At 40.8% G+C, this 21,118-nt stretch overlaps 3 protein-coding genes across 3 annotated transcripts in view; 1 reads left to right on the forward strand and 2 right to left on the reverse strand.

Annotated features, from left to right (window-relative positions):
- Window positions 1–102: 102 nt before the first annotated feature.
- On the reverse strand, window positions 103–7,657 carry synm (synemin, intermediate filament protein). Its single transcript, XM_063479723.1, has 4 exons — window positions 6,708–7,657; window positions 5,739–5,863; window positions 3,863–3,942; window positions 103–3,689 (listed from the first exon to the last, which is right to left on the reverse strand). Exons 1-4 carry the CDS (start codon window positions 7,503–7,505, stop codon window positions 1,618–1,620), a joined length of 3,075 nt encoding a protein of 1,024 aa, XP_063335793.1. The 5' UTR covers window positions 7,506–7,657; the 3' UTR covers window positions 103–1,617.
- Window positions 7,658–8,586: 929 nt separating this feature from the next.
- On the forward strand, window positions 8,587–13,104 carry pgpep1l (pyroglutamyl-peptidase I like). Its single transcript, XM_063479726.1, has 5 exons — window positions 8,587–8,850; window positions 8,933–8,985; window positions 9,051–9,167; window positions 9,351–9,577; window positions 9,649–13,104. Exons 1-5 carry the CDS (start codon window positions 8,820–8,822, stop codon window positions 9,845–9,847), a joined length of 627 nt encoding a protein of 208 aa, XP_063335796.1. The 5' UTR covers window positions 8,587–8,819; the 3' UTR covers window positions 9,848–13,104.
- A 3-nt stretch (window positions 13,105–13,107) lies between these two features.
- The window catches only part of igf1ra (insulin-like growth factor 1a receptor), a 70,273-nt gene continuing 62,262 nt past the window's right edge, over window positions 13,108–21,118 (reverse strand). Inside the window, exons 19-21 of the mRNA XM_063479724.1 lie at window positions 20,888–21,017; window positions 18,771–18,905; window positions 13,108–15,603 (exon numbers count right to left, since the gene is read on the reverse strand). Coding sequence (XP_063335794.1) covers window positions 15,078–15,603; window positions 18,771–18,905; window positions 20,888–21,017 — 791 coding nt within the window. The 3' untranslated portion in view covers window positions 13,108–15,077. The remainder of the gene's footprint in view (window positions 15,604–18,770; window positions 18,906–20,887; window positions 21,018–21,118) is intronic.

A 21,118-nucleotide genomic window follows, 5' to 3' on the forward strand; every position in this document is an offset into this window, starting at 1 on the left:
ATTGCTTTACCATCATACCAGAAAGCTGACTTGCAAAGACTTTTCAGTAGTTAGAAGTAAATTACACAGCCGCTGTAAGAGAAAATAAGCAAAACATATAACCAGACGGAACACATGCTATTTCATTTCTGTCTCTGTAACACATACACAACACAACAAACTCTAGTTAACACTCAATGCTAAGCTGATGATCCAAAAATAGGTGCGGTTATAAACACACTTATAGGTCAGAGCAAAGTTGAATCCTTCAAGCCAACACTGAAAGCCAACAGCTGTGGACAAGCCATAAGTGCTATACATGACAAAGATCAAACCTATGTGTGATTACGTTTTCATCACTGCAACGTCCTTTTAATGCAAAACACCTCTGCTGCTACTTTAATCGTTTTATCAGGATATTGTTTTCAACCTGACAGCCATGTTTGGAATTCTAAATGGCACCATTTAGAATTCCAAATGCAGTGTTACCCCCACTTATATGCTCAAAACAAAATTTTAACTGTTTGCAATTTACAAATGTTTGGCACATGTTAAAATAGACTTTTTGTTTTATTTTTTAAAAACATGCTTCTCCCTTGGGGGGTGCTGGAGCCTATCCCTGATATCATAGGGCGAGTGGCGGGACAGTTACACATTTACACCTATGGGCAATTTAGAATCATCAGTTAACCTAACCAACTCCACATAGACAGTCCCCAGCCAGATGGTGGAGTCAAACTATGGAAGTTCTTGCTGTGAGGCAACAGTGCTAACCTCCACACCGTCCCTAGAAACCCCAAGAAATCAAAATATGTAATGTGCCATTATGCTATGTATTCAATCACCACTTTTAAGCTTCACAAGAGCTTTGTTAAGACAAATTCTAAAGCAAATAGATCTTTTTTTAAAACTCTCATGATATTATCCTCAGTCACAAGGTCAACAGTCTTGTACACATGTTAGCAATGACTTGTTAATATAAACCACTGTGTTCCAGCATGTGCTGTGTACTAAAATCATTCCATTTTGTAGAGGTGCTCAAAACATAAAAAATTAAAGCCCTACTCTGCAAACAGTGCACAGCACCTTGAGAGGAATAAATGCTGACCAAGGAGACTTAACATCATGGCAAGTACAGCCACGACATGATGGCTGGGTGGATTATATGCTGTAAACTGTATAATGAGCTGTTTAAGCTGTTAAGTGTAGGTTAGTACAAAATGAAGCACTATAAAGAGAATAATCAAGGATATTCAAACTGCACCTTATGAAAAGCCAAACATACTAGTACAGCACACAGCATTGCCTACCATTAAATATGGCTACAATATGTAGATGTTTCAATCCTTACACAATCTAGCCCACAGTAGTTAGTATGGAGTATTTCAGTAATGGGATCTCTGCAGTCAATAGCAAAAAGAAAAATTCATATATGAAAATCAGATACTTTTAACTAAATAGCTAGTACTCTGTTTTAGGTAATCTAGTCTTATGGATTATAAGTACGCTTGTTTACTTGAAAAATAGCATGAATACAGTTCCTGCAATCACCATTAGTATAAGCTTTGTATGTTTAAGTAAACATACCATAATGCACTGGCAATTATTCAATTTGAAAAAAATAATCAGATTTAGTTCTTAGTCATTGGAAGGGCTTTCAAGGTAAACTGTTGCGATTCTTTTCTCCTGTGAAATCTTCACTGGCATCTCCAGGACTGGAGGCTGCAGCTCTTGCTCTGAGGCAGCCTCATCATGGCCACCGTGTACATCCATCTGGAAGGAAAATGACTTGTCTGATGGCCCCAGTTTAAAATGTTTCTCACTGATTTCAGATGCAGATTCTCCTTTGTCGCTGAAGTCGCCGTACTCCACGCTATGAGCAACATTATCTTCCCTAGAAACTCTAATGCTGTATCCTCCTCCCGCCCCACTCTGGAAGGCTTTCTCGATCCCTATGTTAGAAGACTTGAGCGCTGCCATGATCTGATCTTCAGACAGTTCATCTCCTTCCAGCAGCCCAGATTCTTCCAGGGTTTGAGAAACATTTAGCTCTGCAACTATAGTCATGGTTCCATTGTCAGTGGACTGTTCCACTCTTCTGACATCGACGGCCACATTCTCTGGACTTTCACTACTCACTTTGGTGAGGAAAGCTAACTCCTCTTTCAGTGGTCCTGACACTGAACTTTGTAGCTTCTCAAGAGCTCCTTTCAGCTGCTCTTTGGGCTCCAAAGAGTCTTCTCTCAGGTACTCAAGCACTGACTCTTGCACTATAGGTGAGACCCGAACCTCTTCTTCTATTATGCACTCTGGAAAACTCTCTTTGGCAAACGACCGGCCACCTGACATAAACTCATATTCATCACTTTCTTCTACAGTCACTTTTTTCTGGGGAAGGCCATCATCTTGATAATACCTCTCATCCGACAGGTCATCTACAATTCCATAATGGCCATATGAGGTTATCCCACCACCCTCCTCAGATTCAGAAAGATTTTCATCTGGTGTTGAGACAAAATACTCATGAGACTCTTGATCATGGGAGAAATGTGGTGATTCACTCTCTCTAGAGACTTCTTGGACTTGTACAGATCCAAACCTTGACTCATCTGTGTTGGATTTCATGACATTATCATCCCCCCTGCTATCTTGAATGCCATGAGGGATATTTTCTGGCTCCTCAACTTGGAAATATGCCGAAGGCTGATGAAAAGTCAACCCGGACTTCTGCTCAGCCTCAAGTTCTTCATCACTGTAAGACTCCACTGGTTCCTCGATGATTTCCACATTGACTGACTTATTCTGTAAGTCCTCTCCTCCCTGCAAGCCACTCAGCAGGTTCTTGACCATGCTTCCTGTTGCTGTGTCCTTGATGTCCTCTAGTGACACTTTCTTCACACCTTGTTTCAACAGTTCTTCCAGGGCATAGTCCTGAGAAACATCCAGCTCTTCCTCCACTTTAGACTCCAGCACGATCTGTGTTTTAGTCGTGCCATCCTCCTGCTCAGTTTTCTCCACGTGATATCTGACTTTTGAATCTCCTGATGAACAGACCTTGGCTTCCAAACCTGCTGGTTTTATCACTTTCTCAATTATTTCTTCTACAGACACAGAGTCTAATATCTTTTTCTCAGCTGGGCCTATTGTAGACTCTGTTCTTCCTTTGTCTTTGACCTCGCCGTCGACAACGGGGCCTTTTTCTTTTTCATCTGACACATACTTCTTGCTTTCTGTCTCGGTTTCCGTAACTAGGCTCTTCATTGATGGTGACACCACTCTTACTGATTTGGTATCAGGAGTAGAAGACTTGTCAGGACTCATCTGGCCCTCTGTGTGTGGGAGCCAGATGAGTTTCACAGTTTGCTCTTCTGCTGTTCTTTTTGGTACACTCTGACTGACTTTGTTTTCACTATGGCCTGCTTGTTTATCTTTGGTTGTAGTACTGGTGGTGGTAATGGTAGTAGCAGAGGCAGAAGCAGCTGCTCGAGCTTTGTTAAATGAGATCATATCCCTTCTGGATGCCGGACTCTGATGGCGAGCTCTTCCTGTAACTGAAATAGGGATGACCCTAGACGGACTTATGGACCCAGAGGAAGGCATGGGGGATCTTCTCAGGCTTGAAGTCGATGGCGTGTGCCTGATATCCGTGTGCTGTTTGGTAGTTAAGGTGGAAACTCTTGGAGTATAGCGTTGGGCAGGCATCTTGATATCTGAGTCAAAAGTAATTAGTAAAGAAGTAATTAGTAATACTTATGTGATGAATTGACATTTTGTTTTCAGTTTTGCTTAATAAATGTGTATATGATGATTTATCCAAGTAGAAACCAGTCTTGCAGTGTTTTCTCATCATTATCACATCAATAAAAATAACTGAGAAACATACCTATTATTCTTTCTCTTTGATGTTGGTTCACTCGCTTATGAGCATCTTGCAGACTGATTCGCTCACCCTCCAGAAGAGCCCTAAACAGAGACAAGGCAAATTACATATGAAGACAGGGGCAAAAAAGTCATAACTCAAGTTAATTTCTTCCCAAATATTTTCAAAACATCAAAGACAAGTACCTCACAGGATCGTGTATATCCTTCAGCTCTGCCATTTCAACCCTCTCAAACTAAACTCAACTGGCTTACGAGACGGCATGAATCCTGTACCTGACCATATAGGGTAGTAGTCTTAAAAATTCAAATAAGCCACCGTCATTTAATATAGATGCATTACTAGTATTTGAAACAGCTCACCTTTCCTTGGCCATGCTTCAACAGTCATACAATAGCAAATGAAACGAGCAACTTCTCTGGTGAGTGCCTTCCGAAAGACTGACCTAAAAATAACGCCCACAAAGCATGGCTGTCTATGCTTCCCTGTGAATCCCAGAGCAAAAACGGACACGTGACACATACAAAAACAAATGCCGCTGCCACGTCTCTAATAAGGTATTCTGTATATTCCAAAAGTTCAAAACAAACCAGATGTGCCTGCGGAGAGCCTGCCATATAGAGACAAGCTAAAGCACAGAATCTACTAAGGTGTTTCCTTGTAAAATGCTAATATCCATCACCATCTTTGATAAAAGTCTGTTTAAATGTGCGTCAATATGAGGCAAGAGGTTATAATATGTCAAGGGTACATCGATATAACATTCCAGTACAGTGTTTACCCACTGTTTTATAAAGAGCTTTGAGATACAGTTAAAATATCTTAGCATCTCCTTGTGTCATGAACATGAAGGCAAGACACTGAGTGCTATAACAAGACAAGTTATTCCTTATAAAATCAGTTCTCCTTCACACAATATGTTCTAACAGCTTTACTTAAGAATCATCTATAGTATGTGTAGTATTTATGTAACCTTGTCAGACACTAATTTTCAGTTAAGCAGCTCGGGGGGTTTTCAAACTGTATAGCAGTCTCCACTGTTGGTGCATGGAGCCACTGCAGGTGGGGTGTGAGTGAACAATGAAAAATATGAATCCAAGCTATATTAGCTTAATATGACTTTTGTTTGAGATCTTAGATTTGAGCAATTAGTGCCAAAACCAGGAATGAGCAAGCAAAGTATGTCTCCTTATGTAAATTATGAAGTTAATTAAGTTAAGATTAACTTGAGGAGGTATTTGGGCTGGTTTAATCAGTAATCTGATTTCAAAACCATTGAGATATCTCAGAATAAAGAAACCTTCTGCATTTTAGCCATTGTTTCTACAATGTTTTCTACATTTGTTTCTTCAGAAAAGAAAAAAAATAATGATTCCAAACAAATAACCAGTACTGTTTCTGTTTTCACATGCGCACATTCCCCAAAGGAGTTCTTCATGAACAACACAAAAATCTTTCAAAATTGTTGTAGGTTACACTTTTTAAAGTAGACTGACTGTTAGCAACACCTTTGCAAAAAGCATCTGACAGCTTTTCCTTGTGTTAAACATGGCTCTGAAACATTTAAGACTCCACATGTACTTCTTCTATGGAAGACATTTCCCCTCACAGTAAGGGAAGCAGTGAAGCACATACTCCTGATGTGGTTCTAGCACCCAGGTATGGTTCATATCATATAATAAAGGCTTACTGAAGAGCTGCATATACAACGCTGACTGCTGATTGTCTCTCATAGTGTTTTTATTCGTTCCATCTGTGGTTTTCATGCTAACACAAGTAAAAATGGCTTCTGGGAAAAGACTTATACTTGACGTGACATTATAAAATATCCATTTCATTTATTTAGACAAAAAATGAACAAACTAAATGGTCTCATCACCTGTAAGCAGCAACCTCCATTCCCAGATCCATCTTCACCTGGAGAAGCTGCTGATGCTCTCTCATTTTTTGTGCTATAACGTCAGCCATCACATTCCTCTCATGCTCCAGCTGTTCAATAGTCATCTGATGGGGGGGGAAGCAAAAACAGGAAACCATAATTCAGCTTTTAGTGCTCTTAACAGATTTGAAGTTTTTAGGTGTGTCCTCTCAAGTAGTGCTTTTGTGTATTGTGCATAAACCCTCCCCAGTACATGTTAACATTTGCCTTCCTTACATACAGATAAACAGAGGAATGTATTTGGTGTGACTTTACTGAAGACAGCACTGCAGTGGGTGGAAAGAGAAGTGGTATGTAACTGACTGGCCTGCTTTAGACTGCATCTTCAGAAGGCTAATAAGGATTTGTCAGTCTGACAGCTAATTGGTTTAAGTGGCTGGTGTAATCTAGCAGTTGGACGGTACTAGGGCGGAAGTATAGCGTTTGTCCAGCTAATGGAGCTATGCTGTCCTGGTATACTGACGTCAAATGTTGTGCACAATCCATATTTTTTAGTTATGGGTACATAAACTTGACAGGCCTTGCTCACTGTTGAATAATGACCCCTCCTTATTTATTGTGTAGTGTTTTGGCACAGACGCCAGAATGATGCAGCGTATATATAAAAAAATGTTTTAGATAAATTTCACATTATCAACCTTTTTCGGACAATTGTGTTACTCAAAGGCAGAAAGATCGAAAACATTTGTAGCAGCCACTGTGAGCTGCAGCTGCATGAGTACCTTTAAGGACAGTGGGTGTGGCAGGGCAACAAGGGACAAGCCGCGCCCCCGTCTCCAAAATGAGAGCTTATTCTGCGGGATTTACTGAAAGTGGTGGGTTTTTCGTTTGTTTGTTTGTTGACAAAACGAATCAAACAACGCCAAATTAAACATTTCTTCTACTGTATCACAATTAATTCGTCCTTACCTGATACTGACTGAAGTCCACACGGAATTTTTCCTGCATGTGCATCAGTTGCTCCTCAAGTCGCATTTGAATCTGCCCTTGTTTTTCTGCCTCCGTGCGTAATTTGTCCAACTCAGACGCATACAGCATCTTTTCCCTCTGCATGTCGTTCAGCATTGCCTGGTCCGCTTTAATTGACTGCTCCATGTCTTCTACCGTCTTCTGGTACATTTCGAATGTCTGAATCCATCCTTCGGACATACCATGGGCATACTCCTGCACCTCTTCCACGGAGACCACCGGAGGCCCACGATAAGTTTGCCTGATGATGGGTGCCACTCGGGACTCCACCTGACGGCAAAGGCGGCTCACCTCTTCCCTGTGTGCATCCTCTAAGCGTTTATACTCGTTCTCTAGTTGCAGCAGCCGCTGCTGGAGTTCGCTGTTGGTTTTGTGAGCGTGATGAAGCTCCTTCTCGCAGTTCTTTAGTTCGCCGCTGACGTCCCGGCACACATCGGTCTGCTCGCTGCACAGACTCTGGATCATCTGCAACTCCCGCCATAGCTTCTCCCTCTCCATCTCAGCCTGGGACTTTTCAAACGACAGCTCCCCCACCATTCTCCGCAGGTCCTGCATCTCAGCCCTGTACTTAGTTTCCCATCCGGTAGTCCTCACCTGTCTCAGTTTATTTATTTCAGCAATGAGATGCGCGTTTTCTTGCTCCAGCTGCTTGGTTCTGGATAGATACTGGGCAAGTCTGCTGTTGAGCTCCTGCAGCTGGTGCTTCTCGCTCTCAAAAGTTCTCTTGAAAGGGAGCATTGTGGTAACTAATTATCTCTGTTAAGTTAGATGGAGAAAAATGTCCGGTGATTTTATTTATTATTTAGGAGACGGATTCTCCCGGCATCAATTTGCGTCTGCGTCCGTGGGCGCGACTGTGATGTAATTTGTGATCGGTGGCCTTTGACAAGTGCAAGAGGAGGAGGAGGGCGGGTCCTTTGCTGCATCATAGGAGCGTCCCGAGCGTGTCCCTCCGTCCCTGTCCGTTGTTATGTTGCGTTTAAGTGCTCTCTGAAATACTAAAATGCTAAACTCACCTCAACTATAAATAAAAGAAAGGACAAGCTAAAAAGAAACGTACACGAGTTAAAAAACGATAATAATTGAGGTTTAAATACAGTATATTGGTTTTGGCTACATTTACCTTTTGGCTTTTTCTCCCACATGTAAAAACCAGTCTACATTTAACTGCAGCTATAATATAGCTGCATATTAGAATGTATAAATATATATTATTTAGAATGTGTGTTACACTTAAAACATATTCCCACTGATGTCGTAAGTTTGCAGATTTGGTAAATTTGATTTTTCATTTTGCTTTTTTAATTTTAATTTAATTTTTTTTTACCCTAATACTTTTTAATTCAGAAGATTTAGTCTTTCAATGAAGTGCTTGCCTTTGTTGTTTACTTGCCATAATAGAGACCGATAGATTCTTCACCCTGCATGGGAAGTTATTGTGTTACAGCACCAGGATAAAGATTTAAAAATAGAACACCCTACAATAAATAAACACAACAAGTTAAAGTATATGTGCCAGAGGCAGAACATAGTGATGGCCTGATTCTGTGAGAGTGCAAGAACTGTAAATATATCCAACAGTGATTTAAGGTTAAGTTGAAGGAAAGTAAAAGGTAAACTGAGATTGTGCAAGAAAGTAGTTAATATTGATAAATACAATGCACACACAGTGGCGCATTGGGTAGCTCTGTTTCCTCACAGCAAGAAGGTTTTGTTCATGTTCTCTCCAGATCCCTCCTATAGTCCAAAGATATGCACTTAGTGGGGTTGGTGACTTTTGGTGATTCTAAATTGCCTGCAAGTGTTATTGAGAGTACAAATGCTAGTCTATCTCGCTGTTTTAAGTTCAATATGATTTGTGGATGGCATAACTTTCCTGAGACACCTGAATGCATCACCCTCACAAGGGCATCACATTTATCAGAGATGAGCGCCCCCAAGCGGACAGTAAACGAATAGCGAGAGCTAGAGAAAATCTATCTACGTTTTAGTATCCTTGCATGAAATCCCTGAACCGTCTCCCGTTACAGGCGCTGCAAACTCGGTTCGGCTATGAATAAAAGCGAAACTGTGGTCGTTACAGGTAAACTGTAAATGTTCATGTGCTCCATAATCGCACCAGACCGACTTTTATTTTGAATTGGCAAATTCGATTTACTTTTAAGGTTTTGGACCTTTTCGACAGTTCTTGACCAACACCAGCTGGGAAGCCGCCAAGGTAATAACGATCAACGCCACCGGCTGACTGAGTCTGAAAATAACTAATTTGAAAAATGATTGCAGGGGTTGAAACTGATCGGACTGGGGGAGAAGGTTGACGTCCACGTGAGGGAGTTACCAGTGAGTTACTTGAAAACCCAGAAAATTATTTGTGAGCTCTGGCACACTCTTAACCCAAAGGTAAAAAATAAAGCGAAATGTGACTTGTAGACTGATCACCTTATTATTTTAAAACTTAATTCTGTCAATAGATTTCCAAAATGTTTATTGTGCTTCTTCCAACTATGAAAAATGAATGATAAAGAAACCACCACATAAGAGAAGGGGAATAACTCACTCGGTATTTGTGTGCATTTACTTCAGTTTGCTGTACATCTGGGTTTGGCCAGAGGCTCCAGTGTGGTGATTTTGGAGCAAACGGGGAAGAACACTGGCTACAGAGACCGAGATGTCTGCGGCTACTGTCCAGAGACTCGCTGCTGCGTCGAAGGGGGGCCACAGAAGCTGGAGTCAGTCATTAACATGAGGGCAGTCTCAAAGCACTTCAGACAAGCAGGGATGGATGTAGTTTATTCAAGAGATGCTGGCAGGTAGGCAAGTGTTCCAGCACGATCAAGAGTCACTCTTGAATATGAGATAATGGCTGATTTCTTCTTTTTAGGTACCTGTGCGATTTTGCATATTACTGCTCACTGTATTACGGTCAGGGGAGAGCAGCCCTCATCCATGTACCCACATCTGGTACCTTGGCCTCAGCTGACAGACTGGTGCCTCTGCTGCAAGCCCTCATTCAGAAGATCCTGGAACAGCTGGAGGAGCATTCAAAAACAAGAGATCCCCCTTTTGTGTCAGTGAGGTAGATCGTGATCTATAGCAGATATCCACTGATTGGTATGAATGGAAAATTAAATATAGCAGGCATTCGTAGTTCTCATTCATTTATTTATTCAAAATTTCAGCAAAAAAAAAAAGAAAGAAAATACAAGAAATTCTCAGATACATATTCGGAGAAGGTGTTTTAAAAAAATACACCATCTCAGCTATAGGTGTGAAAAACTTTGAGGCCTCAGATATAGAGCTTGAAAGAAGACAGTCTAGTGATTTTTCGTTTTGATTATTTCTTTCCCCAATCAAGTAATGAACACACAGATTTTGTGAAAGCATCATAATAAAGTAATAGTAGTAGTAGACCAAGGCCCCCTCAGAAGGTACAGGAATGCAAATCATTAAAAACAGAGGCGCAGGATGATGATGATGATGACGATGATGAACCTCAAACTTATTATTGCAGTTTAAATGCACTGATGCATTCTCCATAAACCTGACATTTGCATGAAGAACATTCTGAAGAATTGAAATGTTGACAGACGACTAAACTGTAGTGTATATTTATGCTGTTTAAGCCTAAGGTAACGCAAAAAAAAAAAAAAAAAAAGTATTGCGTGAAGCTGTAAACTATCATCTTTTTCTAATCATGATTACTCTTCACCGTGACTACCCGTAATCTACGCAACATCCCTGTTCTATACATGTCCACGAGTTCATTTCAAATGTTGTAAGCTTTGACAGGTTTGTGATCTAATGGTAACTAGTTATTCAACAGCTATTCACCTCAGAACAGATCAGTGTCTACTCTCAGAACTGGAAAGTTGACATGTACCATAATACAGCAAAAAACAAAAACAGAAATGCATAGATATGTTAAGTAACTACCTAAGCTGTTTGCTTGTCAGTGGTGATTTTTAAACCGTTGTGATATTAAGCAGCAATCAGACAGTTTTATCTATTTTTTATTTACCAAGAACTTTAATTGAGCACCCAAATTTCACATTAGAAGTTACCTGGTTGCCTATCTGTGATCCCATTTTCTTTTCTTATTGCTTTTGGGTATTCATATAAATGCAAATTATCTAATGTTCCCAGCCCATCAGCCCTTGCACTGAGTTAACGCTCGCCAAGTAGCCACTGCGAGTTAAAAAGTAGCACTGAGGTTTTTTTTTTTTTTTTTTTTTTTAATGAGACGCTTTGAGATGTAAAAGCTACTTTGCCACCTTTTCACGCTTGTTCTCTCTTTTTTTTCCTCCTATTTTGTGGTGACAAAATAAGATCTACTGAGGTGACTGAACCAGCAGCATCACTGTAAGTATCAGTTACAACGGGCCAGACAAAAAAAAGGGGGGGCGCAGACTTGACTTTTGATAGAGCAAAACAACTCTGAACGGACAGTGAGGGAGTGGCACCGATAACGGGAGTGGAAATGAACGCTGGGGTCAGAATGTCTTGGCATTCAGCAGGTAGACTGGGAAGGAAGGGGAAGGGGGATGATGACATTCACATAACCATGAAGAATTTATAAGGGTAGAAAATGACACTGTTTTACTGCTCTTGTGATTCCAACGTGGAAATCATTGATTTAGGGGTTCCTACAGAAGTTAGAAATACGTAGGAGGCTGCTCTCCCATCTTATGGAAAGTACACAACTATCTAGTTTTTGTTGTTGTTGTTCTGAAAAAGTGAATGCCATCTGTTTGCTTGGAATAAAGTGAGAGGTGGAGTTGCACCGTATGCTCGCAGCATCACAGGCTGCAGGTCAAATTGTTTTATTGGAGGTGACGAAAAAGTTTCCCTTTTTAAATATTTCCCGTTTTATATATATATATGTATATACATTTTTTATTTTAGACTTTTATATAAAAGCATTTTAGAAGAGGAAAAATTAAAAGTTTTTGTCTTTTGAGGATTTGAGGTTGTGACATTTATGTTTGGAGATGGAATGTGTGGTGTTGAGCCCTGGCCTCCTGTCTTATCAGGTACTGTACCTGCCTCGGTTAAAATACAGTGTAGATCGACGTCCTCACATAAATACCCATTTACATTTAACACTGAGAGCAAAACTACACCGTACTAACGGCTGCTGTTCAATTTGAGCAAACGCGCGTTCCTTTTTTTTCTAAAAGCTTTAACCCGCTGGGCCAGAAATGGCCGGGATAACTTAACAACACTTCCATTATTCCATCTCCTGTGTTAGTCCGCTTCGTGAGGTTTATCTAGATCCCTGTGGGGGTTTAAAAAAAAACCAAAAAAAAAAAACGAGAACGAGTGAGATGTATTTGTTTTCCATACGCATACATATATTTAAAAAGAGTGAGGTAGATATACTTAAAGGGGAAAAAAAAGAAAAGGTTTTAAGTCCCCCAGTCATGACACCAAAGAAAATGCATACAAAAAAATCCAACTTTATACTGAATCATGGGGCATTTATACAGTGATTTAAACTGATATCACAAAAGAAAAAAAAAAGAAGAAATAAATAACATTTCTACAGAAAAAAAAATAAAAGAAGGGGAAGGGGAATCACCAGGCAAATGAGCAGAAATCCTTCAAAACACTTTCAGTATTCAGCCATTCGTGACATTGAAATGCGTTCCCTTCCCTGGACTTTAACCCATCCTTTATTTGGTTTTAAGAAGCAGTCGTCATGAAGATTAAACAATAAGTCTGAAGAAAGGAAATCAGCAGAGGGAACACTGTGCTAGAGGAGGGAGTAGAAGTGAAACGGTTAAAAGATGGTTGGCATATATTAAGGCAAACAAGACAACCTAATTTAGCCCTATCTATTCGAAAAAAACGAGGCAGGATGTGGATGGGTTAAAATACCAGATCTGGTAAATATCTCGTATACTGGAACTTATCCTGACTTCAGAAGGAGGCACGGGGGGGGGGGGGGGGGGGGGCAAGTACAGGATGATGTTGTGAGAATGTGTGGAGAAAGCAAAGCCTTAACTTTGACCTGAGATCGAGTCGCACCTAGTGGCCAATGCCAGGCGCAGTGCTAGACAATAAAGTACAAAAAAAGGGGTGCAGAAAGTACACGCTCTGCTCACAGACTGAGCCAAGGTGTCCATTCTAAATAATAATAACATTAATAATAATAATAATATAGACATCCAGAAATAGAGAAAGAAACATTTCATAAAAAGAAAAGGCAATTAACAAAATGTAGTGTTGCAGAAAACCTTTCGGGGGTCACTTTTTGTGATTTATTTTGAATTTTTCTGAACAGTTTAAGGGTATTAGAAATGGACTGCTGTGGAGACCATAAAATACCAAACCTGAAGGATTTCTTTATATATATATATATATATTTTGGATGTTATATATATATATATATATATATATATATATATATATATATAACATCCAAAAGAGGAAAAGAATAAAATAGCAGCTTTGTTCTGTACAGACATAGAGGCAAACATTTTTTTAACCGTAAAAAGGTTTTAAAAAAGTGACAAAAACCAATGAGTGTATAAAAACGATCCTGCAGTCAAAAATACAACTGTAAGACCTTTATATGTGTTTGAAATGTAGATAAACTATTGACTATTCTAAAAAGAGACCACCTGTGACTTGAAAGCTGTCTCTAGGCTACTAAAATCACCTCATTTTCTGTCTCTTGCGTTGTATTCGGTACAGCAGTGCCGGCGAACCATGTTCACCTCCCACTGTGAAATGCACAATTGAAAATCTCAGAAAAAAAGGTTAGAAGAAGTCAAAGTGGAGCCAGAGTTGTATTCGTAAAGTATAAAGTTCAGTGATTTGCTCATTTGAAGTGTGACCTTCTGATGCTTTGATGTTTTCAGTCTTTTTTTTTCTTTTTTTAAATAAATTAAACAAAGACAGAGGCTGTGACTCAGAGTTGGCTGTGCTTCAGTCACATGCCTTCTTCCCTCAGATGTTTGAAAGATGAAAGTAATGAAGGCCATGTAGGTGGGCAAGCAAACTTTTGATTAGCCAATCAGCACCACGGCTTTTCTCTTTTTCTGAAAATTTGTCAGGTGTTTGTAATGCTCTCACATATATAGTGCTTTTTTAGTCTTGCTGATCACTCAGTCACATTTTAAATGGCCATGGATGCAGGCTGTAGCAGGCATCCATGGCCAATTTAGAAACACCAGTTGACCTAACATGCATGTCTTTGGACTGTGGGAAGAAGCCAGAGTACCCAGAGAGAACCCACACAGGCACAGAGAAAACACGTCAACTCCACACAGTGTCCGCAGCCAGCGTTTGAACACAGAACCTTCTCTTTGTGAGGCGACAGCTCTTACCACTACACCACTGTGCCGCCATGTGATTGGTGTGCACACAGAAAAAGGGAAAATTATTACATAGGCTGAGAACAAGTCAGCCAGTCCTCAGTTTTGAGATGGAACCAGTAAAATCTGCGTTAAACATAGAAAATAATTGATAACCGATGGTGAAGGCAGCAAACTCCTACACACAGCTGCTCCAGGAGCAGTGACAGATAAACATGAAGACTGAAAACAGCCAGGCAATCTTGGCATTATCTTCCACACAGACACAACTCTGAACCACAACCGTCAGTAAGAAGGGACACCTTTTAGGAAACTGAAGAGAAAGCATGATTTGGCAATAGTCTGGCAGAAAATAGATCTTCGTCTACCATTCTGACCTACACAGGACAAAATCCCATAGAAACATCAACAGTAAAATAACATGGAAAAAAAAAGATCTTAGCGGATCAGAAAAGTTGGAACCTTTCTAATCCTCACGCAACATGAGGCAGTCTGCTCATGTGAATACAGTCATTTTGATGGAAAGTAATTTTAGAAATGGAGCTATACTGTGTTATGTGTATAAATACACACTTGAATATCCATCACATCATCTCTGAAATCATGAGGAAAAAGTGCTCTTCTGTTGGTTTTGCTGGCAGATATGCTTTTAAAAAAAAGAAGATTTTCTTAAAGTTCATGTGTAAATCTGTAAGTCAGGATACATGCCTGTATCGTTTTCCTTCTTTAAGGACTCTTACATAACAAAGACTCAGATACAGGCTGCGCAGGATGGAGTTTCCCAGTGTTGAGCTTGAGCCACCAATTGCTCTGTGCTATCTTGTTTTCCATTTCTTCCGAGTTTATGTTTGACCTTAAGAGTGGAGAGACCATCTACTGGCAAACAGTAGAAGAAAGCAATTTCTTACCTCATCCATCCCTCCTTAAGAGACAGATGAGAGGTCTGTGATACCCTGTGTAAAAGGGGAAGGAGGAGAGGGCTGGTCTGATATCAGCAGGCTGATGACTGGGGCAGTGGTAGCGCCCGTTCGTTCTTTCTGCCCCCGTTCATGTGTGCATAGGGTTGTATCTCATCAAAACTGGGCCGCAGCACCACGACAGGCCCGTTGGCCGAAGCATGTCCTGAGTGCTTGTCCAAGGCTAGTCCTGGAGACGCCAAGGCTGAAGCAAGTGGGCCGGGAGGAGAGTTAGAAACAGGTCCCAGTAATGGCGTACTCGGGCCTTGCATGGGGGATAACTGATGCGTAGAAGGAGGAGACATGCCTCCTGCACACCCAGACGAAGAAATGACAGCAGTCGACGGCTGCCTCACGGATGAAGGGTCCAGTGGAATGTTCTCCATGTTTTCTACCTCCATGTCCAGCTCCTCTGTGTCCGGCGGCTTGTTCTCCTCGCTATAGAAGAAGCTCACTTCCCTGAAGGGAGGATCCAGTTCGTCTGTGATGCTGTTGATGATCTCCAAGAAGGACGGACGCATCTTAGGGTTATACTGCCAGCACATTCGCATCAGTTCAAACCTGAAAGATAAATGACAAAATCATCATTTTTGTCATTTCTGTGTAAACATTTCTCACACACCAGCTTGAACTGACAAACAGAAACTTCTTAAACTGCAACATATAAGCAAACTTTACAACCGGTAAGGACAGGAGGGATGAAAACAGCATGTGGTCCTGTAAGTCTTGTTTCTGTCCAGCAGGTGGCAGGAGAAACTGAAGTCCCCTTTAGGGCTTTTTGGCACTACAACTCAGTTCATAACACTGATCGTGAAGAAAGAACAGAGACTGTAATATCAGCATTGGTAAAGTGTGCTACACTAGATTTTATGCTTCACATTTTTTTCTTTAAAAAAAGAAAAAACAAAAAAAGGATGTAGTTATTGTAAGTACCCGTCCTTACCACTTGTAGCTGCTCATTAATTCGAAGCAGGTTTGTTGGCAGGTAATCTTGGTGAGCATGCCTTCTCTTTAAATACTGTCCCATAAAATTATATAATTAAAATCCTGTAAGACTGTGGCCAAAAGACTAAATATATGTGCGTGTGTTCCAAAGTTGCTGCAAGCTACAAGGCTTTCAGTGGCAATAATATACTAAGTAAATCCACAAACTATTTTTATGCCAGTTCAATTGTTTTGAAATTTTGCCGTTTTTTTTTTTTTCTTCTTTTTTGGGGGTTCTGTTTGTTTTTTCTTTTTAACAACAAATACAGTAAGATCAGAAATGTAGCATGCACTCAGCAGAACAGTAAATCATACTTAAGGTTACTGTGCCAGGCCAGCAACCGAGCTTTGAGAATGTCAAAACAACATCATAAACGGGAGAATTATTACAGTTTTGTGTGGTGCTGGACCGCACACCACAGCTCCAATTATACACAAACAAGCTCAGAATACTCTCTAAGGCCCGCTGACATAAACACCTTGGCCATCGCTGCTCCGTTCTTGCTGTTCCCTCTGTCTTGTTTTTCCTAGTGGTCTCTTTGCCATCTAGAATAACCTCTGCAGCTGGGTGCCAGCTCCTCTCCGCGCCAGAGGAATTATGGGTAAAGCTTTCTTAAGCACGTGCCTCGCTTCATGCTCTGAAGCAGCAGGGGGCGGCTCAGACTTGTTTTGCACAAGTGCAGGAAGTGTCTCAAAGTTGACGTTCAGATGTCCGAGCTCAGGCAGCAAGGACCTCCCGTGAAAAAGGCGCACGGCGCTTGGAAGTAAGGCCGATGCACCAGAGTAACCCGTCTGCTGCAAACTTCCGACGCCGTCTCGCACGAGGCTTCTTGATGCAAATTTAGAAAACAAACACTGTAAATCCTGACTTCTTGTCAGCATCCTGCCAATCGTGACCCACAGGCCACATGCTTTGGCTAAACTGACTAACATTGGACCTGTCAGCAGCACAAAACAGATTACATGAGCTTTACTTGCACTGCATTAAAACTCCACTTGTTCTTTAGCTGTTTTTTTTTTTCCCGAATCACTTCACATTCAAATTTGAGTGTACCAAATGTGCTGTATAAATACAACTGAGCAGCAGCTATTAAGTTACTGAGATGGCGGCTCGGATGGTTTGCCTCAGCTCTGCTTTTTTGTTTCTGTTTTTCTTTATTTGCTCTGGCTGATTCGATATCTTTGCTTGGCTGTATGTCTGTATCTGTATTATCCTGCGAATTCGCCATCTGCACGGTATTAAAGTATAGTGAGAGCTAATGTGTGTTAACGTACTTGGCCAATAAACAGATTCTGACTTCCCTGTCCGATATACTGTATAAGGACGGTTACAAGCGAATATGAGATAGTCGGTGTCAGAATTATAAGAAAATCTTCACTGGCCTGGATAAAGCCAAATATTCACAGAAGAGATAGGCCAACAAAGCTTGATAAAAATCAGAAACAGACGCAATTTCAGGCCAAGTGTGAGTGCAGAAAAGTCTCCAAACATCTATGCTAAATGCTTAATAAACCTGAACAGGAATCCCTGCCAGATCTGAAAAACTTCACACGTGCAACCTCCCCGGCGTGGCAAAACCTTGACGCATAATAGCATGTAAGTGATATTCCACAGAAAAATAATGATGTTTAATTTAGTCACATTTATTTTCCAATTCTGAAGGAGGAAAAGCACTTTTATCTCTGGGAAACTCTAGACAGAAACATGAGAATAACAATCAGTGACCAAAGCTACCTGAGAAACAAAGGAAACAGTACAAGTAGGAGACATTCAAGGCTCTCCAAATATGACTCATCCCTGTTTGTGTTAACCTGCCCACTTCCACTTCTTCTGTATCTTTCTATTCAGTCTTTGTATGAACTCTCTGGCTTCACTGCACTTGGGCAATCTTCTGGAAATCTCCATTAAGTCACTACAGCAGAGGCGACCATCGACAGTGGCCTGACTTCCATGTGTGCTGCTCGCAGAGCAGGAGGGCTAAGCCCCGACTCCACCACCTCTGTAACACAATCCACACACTCCTGTAATCAGGACAAAACAGCCACGCTGCCATAGAAACGCGAGGTTTGTGTCTGCACAACACTTGATCCTCTTTTTCTTTTTTCTTTTTTTTTGCTACTCACACTCTTTCTAAGGTGAGGTCAGCCGTGGAGAGTGGGAGGGGAGAGAGCAGAATGCCTTCTTATTGAGGTCAGAGACAGAGAATCGAAATGCATGTATGCAGCGCTGCATGCCGACGAGCAGGCTGTGCTCTGGCTTTTCTTTCCCCTCTAACAGCCAAAGTGTTTGATTGATTGACTGATTAATTTAAAGTTAAATAATGATAACTTTCTCATCCACCACGCTGACAGACAGGCACTACCTCCCTCCGTAGTAGGAATGAGGGGCATCTTTCACACACTGATTGTGGCATCCCTTCTATGGGCCGGCGCTGAAGGCTGAGCAGGGTTCTCACTGCCAGCTGACCACTGAAGCTATGTCGTCAACGGACCACATTTATCCTGTGACGTTAATGTCGGCCCTCGTCCTGGCTCTACCTTAACTTATACACACGATATCCTTCACACTCAGAGCCACAACTTAAAATAAAACAGGGCAAAATATTAATAGGACAGAAGACATGGGTGGCTGCGGCTGTAGAGGATAAAATATCCTTCAATATCCTTCATAAATCCAAGCTGATGTTACTTAGTTTTATGGTTCTTAAGGGCAGGGTCACAGATTTGAAAAAAGCAAGACTTACAGCATGTCAGGGCAGTTGTCAGGTTTATCCAAGAGTCCTCCCTCCATGACAAAGCGCAGCACTTGTTCATTGGACATCCCCTGGTAAGGCTGTTCAGCTAAGGTGGCGATTTCCCACAGCACGACACCAAATGACCTGCAGCGAGAAATCAGGCAACATATTCAAGTAATATATTGTGGTATTTTATGTGATGCTCTTTCGGCTTTCACAGTAAACGTTTATTTTAACCATCAATCAAGCACACATATTCTTTTATTGCTTAGGAATAAACTTTACTTTGAAGAGCCTATCCTACATCATCGCTCTAAATTTGAAAGAAATTACGTCCATTATGTTAGTGACAGGGTGACCTGAAAATGCCTCACCAGTAATACTCGGTTACCATCTAGTAAAAGTAAAAACTCCCTCCACTCAAAATTGAGCTGCACTGTTTGCACACACTCACATGCATACAAACAATAAGTAAAAATCATATTTTTCATATATTCCTTTTTTAATAAGAGCCACATATGGTGCTTGTTTGAGAGCCGTGGTGCTTGAGATGTGCATAAATGTCCAACCTAAGCAGAGAGGAATATTCCAGTAATGGTTTTAGAGGGACTAAATGTCAAACAGCCTGACTGACTGATACAGAAAAGGTAATAAATGCCTTTTAATATACAGAAGAGAAAAAAAGCCGATGTCAGCATGATAACATGCTCACAGTGACAGGCTGATGCTAGGCAGGTATCTGATTTGGCGTGCTCTGTGCCTTAGTTTATTGTGTTAAGTTGGTGAGATTTACTGGAATGTAGTCATTAAAAAATGTATTAGAAGATTGAAAATTCTGATCTCGTGATGAAGCAAGATGAAAAGGCAGAGAAAGTGGCTGTAAAGCAGTAAGTGGGATTCATCTCCTGGGTGCAGTGAATGTCTGAACCAAATTTAATCTAAGGCTAACCGATAGTTTCTGACTTTTTGTTCTGTCCGTGTTGGACTGAAATACTCTCACTGCCATCCATCGATCGCAGTACTAACAGCGCATAAGCTGAGCTGACACTGCTGACTTTATTTCAGGCTTCATTTCTTTTCTGAAATATTATTTTCTTTTATTTTTGGAGTGTGTCATGTATCCTTAGCTCATATCTGTCCACAAGTTCCCCAAAAAGATGAATGCTATTTTAAATATTGCTACTTTAAATTCCCCAAATAATCTGCACTAGAATCCAAAATGAGCGCAGGATGTCGGAGAGCTGGTACTGAGCATTTACCCTGCTTCTTATTTTAACTTCATGACGTGTGGCACGGTATGTTGTAACACAGCTTACATGATTACAATACTGCACGAAAAACCTCAGCATGAAGTATTTCTTCAGTTTAACTTCAAGACTGCCTCGGAATGACCACAATATTTGTTTTCTCTACTACTTTGGCTAGCCAAATTTTCAAATGGTATGCTTAACTTAAAAACAAAATAAATAAAAAAGGCCTATTACAATACTGCACACCAGGATCTCAAACAGTCACCTACTCATGATGACATCAGGGTTATCTTACACTAAACTTCTTTACAACATCAAAGGGGAGGATATAGTACACAAAATGTGGAGGTGTGTTTGTGCTGGCACGGCAACCTCTCATTTAAAGACATCTGGAGCAGTTTAAGCCCACTCTTAGGGACTAACCCGTGACATTTGGGGAAACAAACACGCAGGGGGTTCTAGTAAACAGTAGTAAAACACAGGAAAAAAGTGGCAGTGCTGTAGGCTGGGAATCTACGAAACAGTGGAATAATAGAGTTGTCAGTAAATGAAACAAAAGAAGAGGAATACTCCTGGCCTATACTTTTTTTTGCCAGGAATTTCCAAAGAGGCAGCCAGAAAACCAAAGGTTTGGATGCTTTTGGAAACAGTAGTCATGATTTAAAAAAAAAAAACTGAAGTAGAAAATTATCATAAGAATATATTATCTAGGGTTTTTTTGCCACAGCATGAACTGTTTTAGAGTATACACAAGGACAAAGGCAAAAAAAATATATTGAGGTGGTTATGGAAAACTTAGCATCTTTCTGGATTTAAGGAGGTTCATACATGTCTAATGGAGGCTTGTGTATATGTAAGAGTGATTTGCTGCCATACCAGACATCAGACATTGTAGTAAACACGCCATCTTTCAGTGACTCTGGAGACATCCAGCGGACAGGCAGCAGGCCCTTTCCTCCTTTTCTGTAGTAGTCTGTCTCATAAATATCTCTGGTCATGCCAAAATCTGGAGAGAAAAAAATGAAAGCAGAGGTTGAGGAAGCCACTAAGTATCACTCATTATGTGTGGGAGAGGGAGCTCCAGAGAGCTCATCTATTCCTCTCACC

The sequence above is a fragment of the Pelmatolapia mariae genome, linkage group LG7, assembly GCF_036321145.2.
Source record: "Pelmatolapia mariae isolate MD_Pm_ZW linkage group LG7, Pm_UMD_F_2, whole genome shotgun sequence".
NCBI classification, from domain to species: Eukaryota; Metazoa; Chordata; class Actinopteri; order Cichliformes; family Cichlidae; genus Pelmatolapia; species Pelmatolapia mariae.

Excerpts from the sequence above, each read along its gene's own strand:
- synm (XM_063479723.1), bottom strand. The coding sequence starts at position 7,505 with ATGCTCCCTTTCAAGAGAACTTTTGAGAGCGAGAAGCACCAGCTGCAG. Across the intron at positions 5,864-6,707 it reads TGGACTTCAGTCAGTATCAG|ATGACTATTGAACAGCTGGA; the intron begins GTAAGGACGAAT and ends CCCCCCCATCAG. Across the intron at positions 3,943-5,738 it reads ATGGAGGTTGCTGCTTACAG|GGCTCTTCTGGAGGGTGAGC; the intron begins GTGATGAGACCA and ends GTCTCTGTTTAG.
- pgpep1l (XM_063479726.1), top strand. The coding sequence starts at position 8,820 with ATGAATAAAAGCGAAACTGTGGTCGTTACAG. Across the intron at positions 8,851-8,932 it reads CGAAACTGTGGTCGTTACAG|GTTTTGGACCTTTTCGACAG; the intron begins GTAAACTGTAAA and ends TTTACTTTTAAG. Across the intron at positions 9,168-9,350 it reads GGCACACTCTTAACCCAAAG|TTTGCTGTACATCTGGGTTT; the intron begins GTAAAAAATAAA and ends CATTTACTTCAG.